At 44.5% G+C, this 17,289-nt stretch overlaps 1 protein-coding gene across 1 annotated transcript; it reads left to right on the forward strand.

Annotated features, from left to right (window-relative positions):
- The first annotated feature begins 1,000 nt into the window (after positions 1–1,000).
- PRDM14 (PR/SET domain 14) lies at positions 1,001–16,164 on the forward strand. The gene is made up of 8 exons (XM_006191349.3): positions 1,001–1,060; positions 1,429–2,152; positions 2,772–2,825; positions 2,921–3,078; positions 4,279–4,549; positions 8,645–8,847; positions 11,675–11,776; positions 15,399–16,164. The coding sequence occupies exons 2-8, from the start codon at positions 1,453–1,455 to the stop codon at positions 15,621–15,623; spliced, it is 1,713 nt and encodes a 570-aa protein (XP_006191411.1). The 5' UTR covers positions 1,001–1,060; positions 1,429–1,452; the 3' UTR covers positions 15,624–16,164.
- The last annotated feature ends 1,125 nt before the right edge of the window (positions 16,165–17,289 follow it).

Here is a 17,289-nt window from a genome sequence, read left to right on the forward strand (position 1 = left end):
TCAGCCAATGGCGGCGGTGGGCGGGGAGGAGACAGACCTGGGAACCTGCGTGGACCACGTCCCTTCCCCACCCTCGCGCTCTCTATGCCCCGCGGCCCCGCCCGCCCGCCACCCTCTTTAAACCCGGCTCAGCCCTCCCTGCCCTCCCGAAGCCTACCGGTCCGGAGCCTGCGTCGCCCTTCTGCGTCCCGGAGGTGCCCGCTCGGCAGCTGCGCTCTCGTAGGTGGGTGCGGACCCGGGCGCGCGGCGGTGGCCACGGGCTGTAGTCCGCTGGGGTGGCCGGAGAGCGCAGGCGGCAGTTGCTGACGCGGTTTGTTTTGGGGGTCGTTTTGCCCTCTCGGAGCTTTTACTCCTTAAGAAGCTTTCAACCGTAAGTCGCAGATTCTTGGGCTGAGGGGAGGCCGGGAGCGGAGTGCCTTTGGGGACTCAGGAGGAGACGGGCGGATGCCTTCGTCGTGGCTGACCTCTTCTCCTGACCCCGTGTTCTTTAATTTCTGAGTCACGACCCTAGTTGGTTTCCTTATTGGGCTCATTGATCTTCTCCTCAAGACCCGCCGACCCTGCGGGATTCCATCTCCCAGCCTTGGTGAACTTCTGTCCATTAAAACGCCATCCTTTCGGGGTGGGGGCCGCGGCGGCTCAGGAGCCAGAGTCTGCTCTCTCCCGCCTGGCCTGGGGCTCATCCTCGCTTGCTCCCGAGAGGCAAACTCCAGGTCCCCTAAGCCCATGGATGGGGTAACGAGTTTCCCCAGGGACTTGGGAGATGTGGCGGGACTCAACCCACGTGGGGAACTGGAGATGGCTGCAGAGCTCGGAGGGGAGCCGAAGGTGGCGTCCTCCTCTTAGCTCGGACCGCCTAAGTCCACGAGGTCACACCCCGGCCTCGCGGCGGGGCTGCCTCCCCAGACCTGCCCCCGGGCGGGGGGTGGGGCGCATCTTCTGCTCGATCCGACCCGGGCCCTTGGCTCTCCCCTCCCTGCTAGGGACCCAGTAGCGCCGGGAGTGGGAAGGCCCCGCGGCTGCGACCCATCCTACAAAAGAGGATTTTCTGGACTGAGAAGTAGGTGGAAGAGGGAGCTGGAAAGGATTTTGCAGGAGCCGGGTTTGGGGCGGATGTAGAGAGCGGGTGTTGGAAACCACGGTGCTTGGTCAAACAGTGTTTGGAGAGGGAAAGCCAAGGCAACGCTTACCAGGAACTTGGAGTCGGGCAGAATCCTGGCAGATTTTCGTTTGGGTTTGGGGGGGGGAGGATGTTTGTTTTTATTGCTGTTTTTGTTTCGTTTGTGGGGTAGGGCTTGCGGGATCGAAGTGAGAAGTTTATCTAATTCCCTTCGACCCAGGACTGCTTCGGATGGTGAATGCTAGGCCAGCAGGAGCCGGGCCTCAGCGGCCCGCGCCCCTCACTCCGCCGCGCTTGTTTTTCCGCAGACCCGCCGCGTGCTGTGGCCGGGGATGGCTCTGCGGCCGCCAGGTGAGGCCGGAGCCCTGGACAAAGTGTGCTACCCGCCCGACAGGCTCCAGAGCAGCCCTCAACACCTGGCCGCCTACTACACGCCTTTCCCGCGCTGTGGCCCCTACGGGAGCACCCTAACCGCTGCGGAGGAGGGTTTCCGACCTTTCCGGCCGCTGGAGGCCTTGTCTGCGTCCCCGGCTGTGCCCCCCTTAGCCTTCCGGCCCGCGCCTCCCTTGCTGAGCCCCGGCCTGGCCCTGCAGAGGGAGCCGCTTTACGACCTGCCCTGGTACAGCAAGCTGCCGACGTGGTACCCCATTCCCCACCTGCCCGGCGAGGTGCCGCACTTCCTGAACAGCGGTCCCGAGTTTACGGGCGCCACCAGTGAAGACTTGGGCCACATTGGCTGCCGTAGCGACAGTGGCCAATGCTGGGGACTTGAAAGTTTAATTCCGCCGCCCCCTGCGGATGCTTCCCTGTTGCCTGAGAGGCCGAAGACCTCCCAGCTGTTATCTTGCTCTCGCAGCGAGCTCTCTGAGGATGGCCCCAAACTCGTGAACCAAGAGGGGAAGGCATCTCACCGTTACCACTTCAGCCTGGAAGACCTGGACTTAGTTCTATACGGAGTCATTCCCAGCCCTCAGCCCTCAGCCCTCCTGCACCATGCGATTTCGGGCCTCCTGGTCCCCGCAGACAGCTCTGGTAAAGGCAGTCCTCCTCGTGATCCAGGAGTTGGGTGTAGGGTCGGATGGAAATTGAGCTGGGGACAGGAGGGGGAAGGGGCACTTTAAGTGGATCTGAAGCTGTGCAAGTACTGAAGGGGAGTGTATGTGCTTCCATCAGAGGATGTACCTGGGATGGCGGGGCTCACCCCCGAGGCCCTATTTGCAAAACTGCATGGCTCCTGGTAGTTTTGTGAGAAGTAGGGTGAGGAGAGAAATGGGCCATGAAGTGGGCGTATTGGGCGGGCTCAGATTCGACCAGGATGTACCAGGTATGTCAATGAGAGAGAGCCTCAGGCAGTTCACAATGGGAGTCTCAGCTCAGCCTTCTGACCTTCGACAAAATCAGCATTATCTCTGATTGTCGAGGTACTTAAATTTGCAAAAGGAATTAATTTACAACAGAACCAACTAGGATTGTCCTGAGTCTCAAATGAGAAACTGTATATGCAAAAGGATCAGGAAAAATAGAAAGGATAGGTAAACATTAAATGCAGGGTAATGGTGAGCTCTGGGGAGTGGGGGGGGAAACTGCTGGATGAAAGCATTTCATAGTACATTTTATCAAAAAATAAAAATTTAACCCTGTCTTATTCTAGGGTCTGATTCTCTTCCTCAGACTCTGGATAGCGACTCCCTTCAGCTGCCAGAAGGTAGGCAGGGTTCCTGGCTTGCTTCTCTTTTCCCGAACAAATAAATGCAGGCAGTCTCCTCACTGGCTTTCTTTCCTGCCCTGGGCTCGCCCTAGGTCTCTGCCTCCAGCAGACCGTGTTTGGTGAAGTCGCACATTTCGGTGTGTTCTGCAGTAGCCTGGTTGCCAAAGGAGTCAGGTTTGGGCCCTTTCAGGGCAAAGTGGTCAACGCCAGCGAGGTCAAGACAGATGGAGACAATTCTCTGATGTGGGAGGTAAATGTGTTTCTGGTGGGTTGGTGGAAAGTGGGGAGGGAGGCGCGTGGGGAAAAACCTTCTCTGCTCCTCTGGGAGAGTCTGGGCCTGAGAGAGGGGACACTCTGGGCAGCAATCTGCTAACTATGCTGCTTGTTTTGCAATATAAAAGGAAGGAAAGGCAGACGACCAGCCCAGGGGAGGATAGCACCTCTGCATGGATTCCAGGAATTCTGCGGGGCCTTAAGGCATTTTCATCTGAAGATGAGCCGTAATATACATTTAAACAATTAACACATTGGGTTACATTTATAGACAAAACCAAATGCTTTAAATATTAGAGTGATGCTAAGAATATACCAAAGGGATGAAAACCAGATTTAAAATTTTTGATGTTATTTGAGGATTTTTAAAAACTGATACTCTTGACTGTGCATGAGGCATGCTGGTAGAACTGCAGTTTTTCAGAATGTATCAGATTGCCCCCCTCCCCCTGAATTTCTACTTCGAGGAATATAGTTTAGGAAAACAATCTGAAATTCGGATTTCACAGGTTTGTTAGTAATAATAGAACATTGGTGTTGGTAGAATTGCCAACAGCAGAGAAAGAATTAAATTATGGCTCCATCAAAATTAAAATTAAGAAATAACAAATAACTAAATTTTTTTTTAGTTATGGCTCCCAATACACATGAAAACTAAGTTGGGATAAAATACAAAACTAATCAGTTGTCTTTAAGTGGTGGAATTAAATGTAACTTCTTGTTTCCCTTACCTGTGTTTGTGAAATTTAAAATCTGCTTAGAAATTTGGAAATCAAGAAAGTGATAAAAGTAAGAATCTTTTAAAAATATCGTATCACCTGCAGAGATATTTTTAAGTTAATAAATGTATTTAGGCTTAATAATATTAATAATAAATATATTTAGTGGGTCAAGTGTGAGATTTGTATTATAAATTTTTACTGTATAGCACAGGGAACTATATTCAATATCTTGTAGTAACCTGTAACAAAAAAGAACATGAAAAGGAATATGTATGTATGACTGAAACATTACGCTGTATACCAGAAATTGACACAACATTGTCAACTGACTATACTTCAATTTTAAAAATAAACAAATTTTTTAGAAGAATTATAAAATTTTAATAAGTAAAGTTGATTTTATAGGTCAGACCAAAAATATATTCATTCCAAACTTTGTGTTTTATTTCATTTAGATCTTTGAAGATGGTCATTTGAGCCACTTTATTGATGGAAAAGGAGGTGCGGGGAACTGGATGTCCTACGTCAACTGTGCCCGTTTCCCCACAGAGCAGAACCTAGTGGCAGTGCAGTGTCAAGGACAGATATTTTACGAAAGCTGCAGGGAGATCCACCAGAACCAAGAGCTCTTGGTGTGGTACGGAGACTGCTACGAGAAGTTTCTGGACATTCCTGTGAGTCTGCAGGTCATAAAGGAGGGGATGCAGGCGTCCGAGCCCTCTGAAGGTGAGTGCACGCCTTTGCCTCACCCAGTGAGGCCCTGTTAGTGGAAGGACTGAGCTCTTTCCCAGCACAATGTTCCTGCAGCTTCTCCACTTGCTTGTGGAGTTTCTTCCCCAACAAAGGCCAGTGCAGGAGACAAAACCGAGGAGAGTGTCTCTAACCAGGCAGGCCTCACCCAGCTGGAGGAAGATGCCCTCATCTTTCCAAAGCTGAGGAAATCCAGATGCTGAAGCTACTTCTGTTCATGACGATATCTTTCCTTTTACCCGCGACCCCTCTCAGAGAATAAAATACAAGTGATTTAGACGGATGCAGCCTCTGCCTTAGGTGAGCCAGATTCTGCTGCATCTCTGCTGAGGCTTACACAGCCCATGAAGTCAAAGCTTTGGAGCAGTGTTTTTCGAGTGGAGGGTTGCGGTATCTTAATGGGTTGGGAAATCGATTTGGTGGTAGAGACCAGCATTGAAGAAACGAGAAAAAACAAAGAATAAAATAGAATAGAAGATACTGATGTGAATCTAAGAGCTTAAGTAAGCATTGTTTGATGATATTTTTTATTTAAATGGATATGGGTGTGCTGGGTCTCAAACAGAAAATGTATTTCTTCAGTCAGCTTTCAGAAGCATAGAGCTAGACCTTCACTCTCAAGTTTTATGTGGCTTGGAATACCTGGGGATCTTGGGAAGATGCAGATTCTCATTCAAGGTTGGAACCTGAGAGTCTGCATTTTTATCATGCTTCCAGGGGATGCTGCTGGTCCCTGGACCATATCTTAGTAGCAGGGAGCTAGAGGACCACCAACCCACTCCTTGGGAATGAGCCTCTGGAATTTGCATTTTAAAAAAGCTCTCTGAGCGATTGATTTTTATATCCACAAAAGCTTGGGAACCACTGGTCTCCAAGGTGGGACAAGACAAATGCAAATCACTGTAATATGTGTAGTCAGATCGAAGACCACTTCATTAGGTTATAACAAATGTCATAAGTAGCATGTAAAAGAAAATGTGAATTGCATTCATCACATACTGCAGCGATGGTCTACATGCATGTCTCCCTGTTAGAGTGAGACCCACAGGGCAGGAGACAACCCTGAACACCTTAATATCCCCTGTTCCTGGCTCCCCATGTGTGTTGAATGGAGAAAGACATTGCAACTAAACTGGAAGAAGCTGCTTAAGGCTGAGATGAAATAAGAGATAGGTTAGGCAGGGAGAGGAAAGGCAGTCCAGGCTCCAGGAATAGTGAAGCCAAAGGCAAGGACGGGTTCACCAGGGTTTAGGAGGTGAATAATGAACAGTCTGTTTCCAGAGGCCGAATTATGAGGGCCTGTCTAATTGTTCTGGTGAACTGTCATCCCACTGCCCCAACATGTGGGTGGGATGGGATGGTGGTGGGGCTGAGATGGCAGGATTCTCTTGAGTCCATGGGGTTCACAGTTGGGTTCACAGTTCACAAAAAGCCAAGTAAGTCTTTTTGGTCACTTCCAAAAATGTAGCAATCACTTTTGAAATAAAAGTGAAAAATAGATTTGAGAAAAATGCTTATTATCATGCTTAATAACTCACAAAATACAAAAATTATCCTTTTCAAAAATTATTTAACACTATGTGTCAGAGCTATTAAAATGATCATGACCTTCAGTGTATCAGTAATACTTTTTTTGGAAATTTATCTTCAGGAAATAGTCCAAAAGGAAAAGCTTTGTCCACAAGGATTTTTAATACAGCGTCATCCATATTAGGGAAAAATCACGAACAACCTAAATGCCCAATAGTAGAATAATTGCTAGGTAAATGATGATATATTAACATGGAATAATATGCAGAGATCACAATCATAAGTAACAGGGATGAGGGCTTTTAATGATAAGTGGAAAAAATCCCCTGCCAGCAGTTGGTTACGTGGTTACTTCTAAACCACGTTCAGTGCATATTGGCTCTGTTAACGGGGGTACGTATTTAGGCTAATTTGTAGCAGAGAACTTGTAAACAACTTAATTTGTTGGGAAGACTAATGGATGAATTCGTTTGTTTTCTGTTAATAGGAATGTTTTGGGAGAGGATAAAAAGGAAAGGAAAATCAAAATTCCTCTGTCCTCACAAAAGAAAGGCCTTCCCCCCCACCCAAAGGCTTTTGGTGACATTTGATGGGAGCCTCCTTTATGGTCTTGATTGGGAGGGAAGGGCCTGGGCCCTATGTGGGCGGGTTATTTGAGTTTGCAAGCCTGAGGAGTGTGTGTTTTGGGGGCTCGAGGTGTGGAATGTGAACATGGCTCTTACCAAACTCTGAATGTTGTGTTTGTGGTGGGGCAGAAAGCTTCATTTTCAGTATTGAGAAACCCTGGGCTAAAAAGATTGAAATGGGAGGGAGGGAGGAAGAAAGGAAACAGGGTAAAATTTGATTAAGATAAATTTCCAAAGACTTGAGCAGAAAACAGGCAGCTGAAGCCTAATTAGTGAGGGTGCTGTGTGTCATTTCTGCCTCAGTGGTGGTTCTTATGCAGATTTACTGTTGAGCTGTCATTCTGAATTCTGGTGTGCTTTTGTGCTTTGATTTGTAAAGATTGCTGACCCAGTGTTGTAGACTCCCCTCTCTCCCCAGGAAGCAGGAAGGCCAGGTATTTCTAACCAATGAAAATTCTAGCTCCAAGCAAAAACCATCCCAGCAGGGGGATTCCGAAAGCATTAGCACCTCAATGAAAGCGGCAGACGGAACTGGGCAGTGGATCATCCTGGGGTCAGTGGTTGCTTTCCTGGTTATTTACTTAATAAAATGATTTATTTTCATGGCCACCTGTTAAAAGTGCCTGGGACATAGTTATCAACTAACAAAGCTCCCGATGGATGGCTTCCCTGCTGTCCTGCCATTAACTAAAAAGATATCCACCTACACACTTGCACATACTCACTCCTGGTCCTTCTCTCCCTCCCTGGGGCCAGACAATGAGGTTCCAGTGATGCATTCAGTCAAAGCCACTTTATCCCCTGGAATCCAGAGTGTCCTCAGCAGGGATGCTTTCGTAGGTGGCTCTGGTCCTCTTCCCACCCCTCAACACATAGACACCCCTGAACCTGGCACCTCCTTTGCTAGGGTCAGCTGCATCCTCTCTAACCTCTCCCCCACTGCCTCCACTGAAACAGATTTACCTTTCTCAGTCCTGTCTCATTCAGTGACAGTATCACTTGTGGGTAAGAACTTGCTGTTAATACTAAATTAATCATCGGAACAACCCTATGTATTTGGGAAGGCAAGTTATTGTCATCCTTGCTCTATACATAAAGATTCTAGTTCTGGAATCTTCCCCAAAAGTTCAGAGCAGTGACCTTTAGGCTAAAAAGGTGCCTAAAACTTTCAGTGGGGTCAAATAGAACAGTAACTTGTGAAGCCTGGAGAGAAGCTGTGGGTGCCATCATGGTCCTGGGTGGACTTCCTTGAACTTGTAGCTCAGGCTGATCTGAAAGGGGCAAATGTAGTAGGTATTTGGGCTATGAACCTTGTAACACAGGCCAGTCAGGAGTGTGTTCAAGACCTGTAGGGTGGACCTGCTCTTACATACAGCTAGAGGAAGGGCTTCTTCAGCAAATACATTTCAGGGAACAAAAGAAAAGGAGAATCTATAGATGAAGAGATTGAAAAGATAGCAACCGTGGAAAAAATGTAGGTGTTGAACCCTACGTTGAACAAACTGACAAACTGTTTATAATTAAACAAATAGACGTGTGCATATGTAAATATATATGTATTTCTATTAAGGAATAAGGGTTGACTATTTATGACAACGGCATTAAGGTTATGCTTTTTTAAAAGCACATCTCATTATCTTTTCAAGATTACCATTTGAGATGTTTATGAACCAAATGATAATTGATGAAAAGAATCCATTATGGAGCGAAATGACATAAATGGTCATTGTCAAAGCTTGGTGTTTGGACATATGAGGGTTTATTCTTTTTTAATTTTTTTCCCCTTTTTCAGTTTTATTCTACTATTTTGACTTTGGTATGTGTTTTAAATTTCCTGTAATAAAAGGTTTTTTAACAATCGCCTTGAAAATAAAAATAAGGGAAGGTAGCTGACACTCCTCCCTGTGCTTCACAGAGTCTACGGAAGGTTACAGATGTGAGCGGTGCGACAGAGTATTTACCTACAAGTATTACAGAGACAAGCACGTCAAGTACACCCCGTGTGTGGACAAGGGTGACAGGAAATTTCCCTGTTCCTTGTGCAACCGATCCTTTGAGAAGAGAGACCGGCTCCGGGTCCACATCCTTCATGTTCATGAGAAGCACCGGCCTCACAAGGTAGGAATCAGAGCAGCAAAGAGCGCGCACACAGACACGGACACACACACACATACACACACACACACGGCCTCCTGGTGCAAGTTGCTAGGATTCAACGCCTGGTGCTTAGCATGCACAAGATCCTGGGTTCAATTCCCAGCACCTCCTCTAGAAATAAATAAATACCTAATTACCACCCCGCCACACCAAAAAAAAAAATCAGAAGCTACGAGATTAGTTTTTGTTTTGCTTTGGTTTTTGATAAAAGTAGAATACAGAAAAGGGGTGTCTGAGTCAGGTCAAGAAATGTCTACTAGGATGTTATTTGGATCATTTGCCTAAACAGCATGGACAATGGTGGGTCTTGGTTTGGAGTTCGAGGAGAGGAACTGTGGGTTCCTGGGGGACTGCAGACCAGGAGGTTGAGAGGTGACAGGAATGATGGGGAAGGGATGGAAACTGGAAGTAGTGACGTGAAATGACTCGGACTTCAAGAGAGGAGTTGTTTTTAGGGGAGAGTGGAGGGAGAGTAGTTTTAAAAGGCTGGGTCCTCTTATACTCTGTGTTCCCAAGAGTTCTTTAGTATCTTCTCTTTGCAGAGTCTGCCTGAGTCCTGAGTGGACTGGCCCCTTATCATGACTGTAAATACCATGTCACGTTGGGTTGCAACTCTCTGGCAGGAATTCTGTCCTGAGCTGGAGCTTGAGCTGGTCTGGCAACATCTCAGCCTGAATTTCGCAGGGCACCGACTGCACCTTCAGAGGGTTGAGGTTTTTCTCTTTTCTTATCTTTACTGCTTAACATTTTTAATTCTCTTTTAGTTTTCTTTATTTCATATACTTTAGTTTGAGTACTTAACTTTCAAGGAGATAAAATATATTTAATTTCTGCCAGAGCCCCAAAGAAAACATTTGATTTAATTTGAAAAAAAGAAGCTCAAGTAAAACAGACATGCAGAACTTCAGAGAAATGATTCACAAATCCCAGTTTCTGAAAGAGAAAAAATTACTGATTTAAAATGTTCGAAGATGCTGGGTGTACAACCAACGGTGAAAAACCCTGTTTTACCTTCAAGGAATCATCTTTTAGGATGCATAGTGAAAAATTTTCTGAGTCCTTTGTCTGAGGGTACTTTACTTACATACATACGTCTTTGATAATTTGGCTGGATATAGAATTTCAGATAGAAATAATTTTCCCTTAGAAATTTCAAAACATCATTTCATTTTCTTCTATCATTTGATGCTAATTTGGTTCTTGTTTCTTTGTAGTCAGTTTTCTGCTTTGGGAAAATTGTTCTTTATCTTCAGAGTTCTGAAATTTTAATAGAATGTGTTAAATTAGATTTTAGAAAATTAATTAAATTAAATTTTAGAAAAAAATTTCTTTTTTTTCTCCTGCTTTGTAATCAGTGGAAGGCAAAATATTCTTTCCACCTGAAGGTACAATTCCTCAGCTCAAAGGAATTTTCTTGTTCTTTCCTTTGTTTTTATCTGCCTTCCAGACCTTTATTCTCTCCTGAAATTCCTTTTGGCCAGATGTTAAGTTGAATCTACCTCCCTGTGCTTAACTTTTGATTTTTTTTATTAGCGTTCTCTGAGAATTCCCCAATCTTATTTTTTACGTCATGTATTCAGTCTTCAGCAGTCCGCTGATTTCATAACATATACAGCATTAAAAAAATGTTTTTTTGGCGGGGGAGTAATTAGGTTTATATATTTATTTTTAATGGAGGTAAGGGGGATTGAACCCAGGACCTTGTGCATGCTAAGCACATACTCTACCACTGAACTATTTCCTTCCCCCAGCATTTCTATCTATACTTTTGTTGTTGTTCATTTTTAATTTCCAATAACAGTTTTCATGTTCTAATTGCTTCTCTTCTATAATTGAGCTGTTCTTTTTCCAATATTAACTCAACATCTGACTTCTTTTGCTTTAGTAATGATAATACACGCTCATTATTAAACTTCAAGTAGTACAGAAGAATTAAAGGAGACTTTTATATTCACCCCAAATTCCCACCATCCAAAAAGACCCAGTCTTCCATTTGTGCCCATTAACACACCTGGGGAGCAGGGCATGGAAACACCATAGTTTCCTTTATCTGGTTCAGAATTCCTGAAAAGATCCAATAGGAGTCTTCAGGGTCAAGAGCACAGAGAAATGACTTGAACTGTTTACAGCAAGTGACTCTACCACCGCCTCTCACTGGACCTACAAAATGTTACCCTTTTTTTATAGGTACATATCCTGAATCACCTGTCACCTGCATCACCATGTTGGTCTATATATTTGTCCCCACCCTACAAGGTTTTTCTCCTTGTCTCTAGCAAAGTGTTTGAGCACATAGTCGGTTCTCCATGAATACTTGAATAAATTGCTAGGGGCTTGCAGTTCACTTCCAGCCTTGTGAGGAAGGCAGAGCAGGTATTTTGCCCATGAGGAAGATCGGGAAACAAAGAGTTCAAGTTTAACTGATTTGTTCTGGTCACACAGCTATTTGTTGACAGAGCAGGACAAATTCAGGCCCCTTGCTATCACCGTGATCCTGTCCAGTGCCCATGTTTCACACCTGAAGCAGCTAACATCCCAAGACTTCAGATGAATTGCCTGAAGTCACAGCATGGAGACGGCTCTGGAGCAGAGCCCGAGCTGCCGGAGCCTTCTCTGCCGTCCTGGGTGGGCTTTCTCCTGCCTACCAGACCCTCAGCCTGGATCTGCTCTATCCTCTGCCTGCAGATGCACACAGAAGAAACACAGTCTCCCCCAGGTGAACAGAATGGGGACGTTAACTTGTTAAGGGCAGGTGTGATTTCAGCTCTGTTTTTCTTTTTTGCCTTAGTGTTCTACGTGTGGGAAATGTTTCTCTCAATCTTCAAGCCTAAACAAACACGTAAGAGTCCATTCTGGAGACAGACCCTACCAGTGTGTGTATTGTACAAAGGTAAATGAAGCCTTCTCTTTTTTAAGTGTTTTAAATGGAACTTTCTTTTAAAAGATCTGTCTTGAGCGAGAGGGCATAGCTTAGTGGAGTGCCTGTGCTTAACATGCACGGGGTCCTGGGTTCAATCCCCAGTACCCCCACTAAGAAAGAAAGAAAGAAATCTAATTACCCCACACACACACACACACACACACAAAGAAAACATCTGTCTTGAGCCCTGTTTGGGTATCCATGGATAAGAATTTGGAGCATAAAGCCTGTCTTATGATGAGTTCTTGGTAAATTAGTTCATTGTCAGCCCAGTTCCCATTTCCAATCCCAGATATACTCATGTTTGCTTACAATGGTCAGATACAACTTCCTATTGCCAGTGGGCATTTGGGGGTGTATAATGAAATAGACCCTAAATTTACAGGAGCCTGATGACAGCAGACATGATCATGTAGTATTTCAGAGCATAGACTCTTAAACGCTGCTAATCTGAGTTTCCAGAACAATATAGCTGAAGTGGCATCTAATCTTCGTTATACAGAATGTTGAGTTACAAGAATGAAGAGACAAATAAGTGGTTAGGGGTTGCAGGGCTAGAAACAACATTTTGACCATGTTTTTAAAAAATACCAAAACACTTCACGTACTATTTTGGTGATAATACATCTGTGCTACCTAATGTATAGTTAGCCATTAACCATTTGTGGCTATTTAACTTAATAAAAATGAGGTAAAATTGAACATTTAGTAGCTTGGTTGCACTGGCAACATTCCAGGTGCTCAACAGCCCCACTCTTGGTGGCTGGTGACCACCGTATTGGATAGCACAGATACAGATCATTTCCATCACTGCAGAAGGTCCTGATGGGTAGCACTGGAACTTGCTGATTCTATCACTGAGTCATTTACTTTTTTTTAATAATGAAGTCATCAAAGGAATCTAGGTTCCCTTAGGGTGACCTCTAAACCTCCCAGACAGGAACAAAGCAGGAGTAAAAGTCTACCAGGCTTAGGGAAACGAGTACTACCAAAGAAGCTGTGTCAATAGAATGGAAATAATCAGTGTGGCAGAATGGGGCTGAGACATAGCCAGCCCCTTTGGAGCCAGCACAAACATGAGGAAGGTGGCCCTGGATCTGTGTGAACAAGCTGTTTGCCCTGGCGGATAAATGGTCTCCTGCAGGATTCCAGGAGCAACGTCAAAACAGCCCACCACCCTTCCTGTTTCTGGCATTCTAATTCTGATCCTCACTTCAGACTTGTAGCTAACCTGGGGATGAGAGGTGTCTGAAGAGGGAACTGCATGCACTTGGGGTCAGAAAGAGCTGTCTGGCATTCTGACTTACATATTAGACTCCTGTTAAGCAGATGGAGATTGTCCTTGTCTGGGTGTTCTAGGCAAGCACCCTCTGTGCTCCTGACTGAGCAGTGGCCCAACCCCACATGTGTCCGGGACACCCCAATGTCGAGTGCTTCTCTCCTAGCCCCCCACATCCAAGGTCAGTGGTTTAACCTGATGTTTTGTATCACTGTCAATGGACCCCCAAAACAGAATCATCACATCTCTAATAAATACTTGAAAATGACAAAGGTCAGAGCAGAGTATTGAAATGAATTAGGGGAAAGGTTGTAAGTAAGGGAAAGAAAAAAGTAGCAAAGAAAAGATATGTAAATAGAAAAGAATATGAAAAAGAATATATGCGTATATACATGATTGAATCACTGTGCTGTACACCAGATATTAACACAACATTGTAAACTGACTTGACTTCAAAAAAATTTTTTTAAAAAGATACATAAAAACAGCAAAGTGCTTAGGAATTGAAAATGGTACAGCCATTCCAGAAAACTGTTTGACAGTTTCTTTAAAAATTAAACTTGTAACTGCCATACAATGCAGCAATTGCTCTCCTGGGCACTTACCCCAGAAAAATGAAGGTTTATGCATTCACACAAAAACCTTAATAGCAGCTTTATTCATAAAAGCCCCAAACTGAAAATAACCCAGAAGTCTTTCAATGGGTAAGTGACTAATGAACTGTAGACTTCCACACTGTGGACTACTCGGCCATGAAAAAGGGTGAGCCATTGTACGCAGAACAGCCTCAGTGAATCTACAGAGAATCATCCTGAGTGAGAACACCCAATCCCAGAAGGTTACATACTGTACCTTCACGTGCATAACATTCTTGAAATAGTAAAATTTTAAAAATGGAGAACAGATTAGTGGTTGCCCTGGCTTAAGAAAACAGTCAGAGTGGGAGGCTATGCCCATCTGTCCCCTCCCCTCCTCTGTTTTTTGGTAGCCATGGAGATACTTATTTTCCCTTTGAAAATGGATAAGTTCTGCTTTTCTGTGATTGGCAAATGAGCTTGGTAAACACGTGGCATTTCTTGCACTTCTCCCTGTAAATTGTCCGCCATCTTCCTTTCCTCTCGCCCTCCAATCTGTCTGCCTTGACCTCTGCTTTGCTACAGCTCCTTTGCTATCTGCTGTTGGTTGACGCCTCACCTGTAGTGCGGTTCCCAAAGCCAGCCTCGGGCTACCTACAGCAATGGGCTCTGATGCGTGGGACAGCTGAGGCCTTGGGCTGTCCAGATTATTTTTTTTTCTTTTTATTTTGAGGACCCTTGAGGGTCCTTATGATGGAAATGTTCTGTATATTTTTTAAATTAAGTTATTTTATTTGGGGGGGGAGGGAGAGGTAGTTAGGTTTGTTTATTTATTCATAATAGCGGTTCTAGGGATTGAAGCCAGGACTCATGCCTGCTAAGTACACACTCTACTACTGAGCTACACCCTCCCTGTATCTTGACTATCAATGTCAGTATCCTGGTTGGGATGTTGTCCTACAGTTTAGTAAGATACAACCATTGGGGAAACTGGGTAAAGGGTATATAGAATCTGTATTGTTCCTTCTAACTGCCTGTGGACCTACAATTATCTCAAAATGTTTAAGTTAAGAAAAAGAAGAAAGAAACCAATAATTACTGATTTATGCAAAGACATTGGCCAGTATTAAGTACTCCTTCTGTAATGCAGTTTATCTTGAAGTGTGATCCTGGGATCACTTGCATCAGAACTGCTTGCTTAAACAATAAGGTCCTACTGTGCAGCACCAGGAACTAAATTCAATACCTTGTAATGGCCTATAATGAAAAAGAACATGAAAAGGAATATATATATGTAGAAATGAATTACTGTACTGTACACCAGAAATTAACAACACTGTAAATAGACTATACTTCAATAATAATAGTAATACAAAGACCTGCTTGCTTAAATGCAGTTTCCTTATTACCCCAAAGAGTATACTTAGCAGGATGCTTCGCGGGTAAGGTGGTCAGTCTGCATTTTTGACTAGACCCCCAGGTAGTCTTGGCCACTGGAGAGCCACTGTTCTAACCAGGGCTACTCAAAATCAGCCAGAACAATACAGCAGTCATGTCCTTTTGTATTAAGGCAGCTCCTGATGACCAAGAGTGCTCTGTGGCATTAAAGCCGAAGGTTCCTTGGTTGGAGAACTCGGGGGTGACAGAAGCATCAGTGACAATGACATCAACCCCTTTGACTAATTGGTTGTCCAGCTAATGAAAGTTTACTTTTTCTGCTGCTTTCTGTTCTCTGCAGAAGTTTTCTGCCTCCAGTATACTCCGCACACACATCAGGCAGCACTCCGGGGAGAAGCCCTTCAAGTGCAAGTACTGTGGCAAGCCTTTCGCGTCCCATGCTGCCCACGACAGCCACGTCCGACGCTCACACAGGGAGGATGACTGCTTCTGTGGCATCTGTGGGAAAACCTTCGCAGATCAAGACGCCTTCTACTCCCACGTGAGGTTTCATGAAGACTGCTAGCCCTCTGAGAGTTTGAGGACAATGTCTTTGTATTTCTTTCTTGATATTTCTTGTGTATGGCTGTGTCTTGTGAAAAAATGATAGTTATATTGAGATGAGAAACAGAATGATGGAACTGACCAATTAGCAGAATTTACCAGGTTTACTAACTGCGGTTTTAGCAGCGTTTGCAGAAATGTTTTTCACAGTTTCTTAAAAGAATGGAGTTTTGGTGAATTCAACTAGAAATTGTGAAAGCTGACTGCTAATAGGGCTTCAAGGTCTGGAAACTCAACATCAACCCTGAGAGGGACTGTATTTCATTTCAGGGACTAGGAGTAGAGTCTTTTGATTACATGAGGGAAAAAAAAGGAGGCTTTTTCTCTACTATTTGCCTCAGGTCCCTGATTATAATATGCCTGTAGCCATCCCCTGTTATATTTCTTGATAGAATAAATTCTTTAAAAATTCATTCAAGCCTGAACTTTATCAGTATTGTAACCAAGTGTTCAGACATGAATTAAGCCCCCATCTTTATTTGGATTCATTTTTAAACCCCTAGTTTCTACCCCTCCCCCATCATATGACAAATACCTGTTAATAGTTCGTTTAGCACCCAACAGAATTACTTGGAGGACACAGAAGTTACTTATTCACCCGACCATCTGTGACCTTTACCAGTTGGGTAAGAAAAGTTAAAACCAAAGGAAAGGCTAAACCTTGCAGTAGGCTAAGAAATAAATTAGTGTGTTTATATTGCTCTAGTTTTAAAACCTGATTTTATTCCTGATGTAGAGACAAGTGGAAATTTTGGTGGGTCTTCTAATTAGCTGGTCAGTGCTCATATAGACGATGCCATATACATGGTCACAAGGCTGACAAGCATGTGGAGATCATCTTTTCTAATAGGTAGGGAGACAGTGTCATCTCATGTGGGTAAACGTAGCCAACATGGTAGAGCATGAACCCTGTGAGTTTACCTCTTTACAGATGAGGAGATCAAGGCTGATGGGGGAGGGAAGTGGCACCACATTTGCCTCTAAGAGGCAAAGCCAGGTTTGCCTGACCCCAAAGCCCAGCCTCTTAATGAACCCATGATGCTCAACTTATGAATCCTGCTACGAAAGGAAGGGGCATTTTTCTGTTAATGGTCCCATTGTTCCCTATATGAAGGCAAGCAACAGCAAACTTTTAAAAATTCACATGGGAAATTGGAGCCCAGAATAAAAATGCATCGTAGCAAGCATTGCTACCCATCTGCTAGGTCACATCCCTAGTCATGACTCTGTTGGCTACCTAGGATTTTTCTTCACTCTTTATGCAGGGTCCACGTCTCAAAATGGAGCAGTTTTGGTGTGGAACAGATGTCCCTTCCAGAGGGAGGCTCCCAGCTGTGGCAGAGTCCTCTGAGAGAGAGATGTAGTGCAGGTGGAAAAGGCAGTGACAGATTTTCCTCTGGGGAATCCTTGGCTGCGTTGACTAGGTCTGAGTAATTTATCCTAATGGGAATGTGCCCTATTGTTTTAGGGCTGTTTAGTTCATGTTAATTAAGTCAGAACAATGGTCTTTTGAAAAGATCAGGGCTCATCCTGTAATTAGGCAGCCTTTCTCTGACTGCTAGTTCAAAGTATATTTCTTACGGTGTATTGGGTTTGAACGTTATTTTAAAACCAAACAGTAAAGCAAG

This window comes from Camelus ferus, chromosome 29, assembly GCF_009834535.1.
Source record: "Camelus ferus isolate YT-003-E chromosome 29, BCGSAC_Cfer_1.0, whole genome shotgun sequence".
NCBI lineage: Eukaryota > Metazoa > Chordata > Mammalia > Artiodactyla > Camelidae > Camelus > Camelus ferus.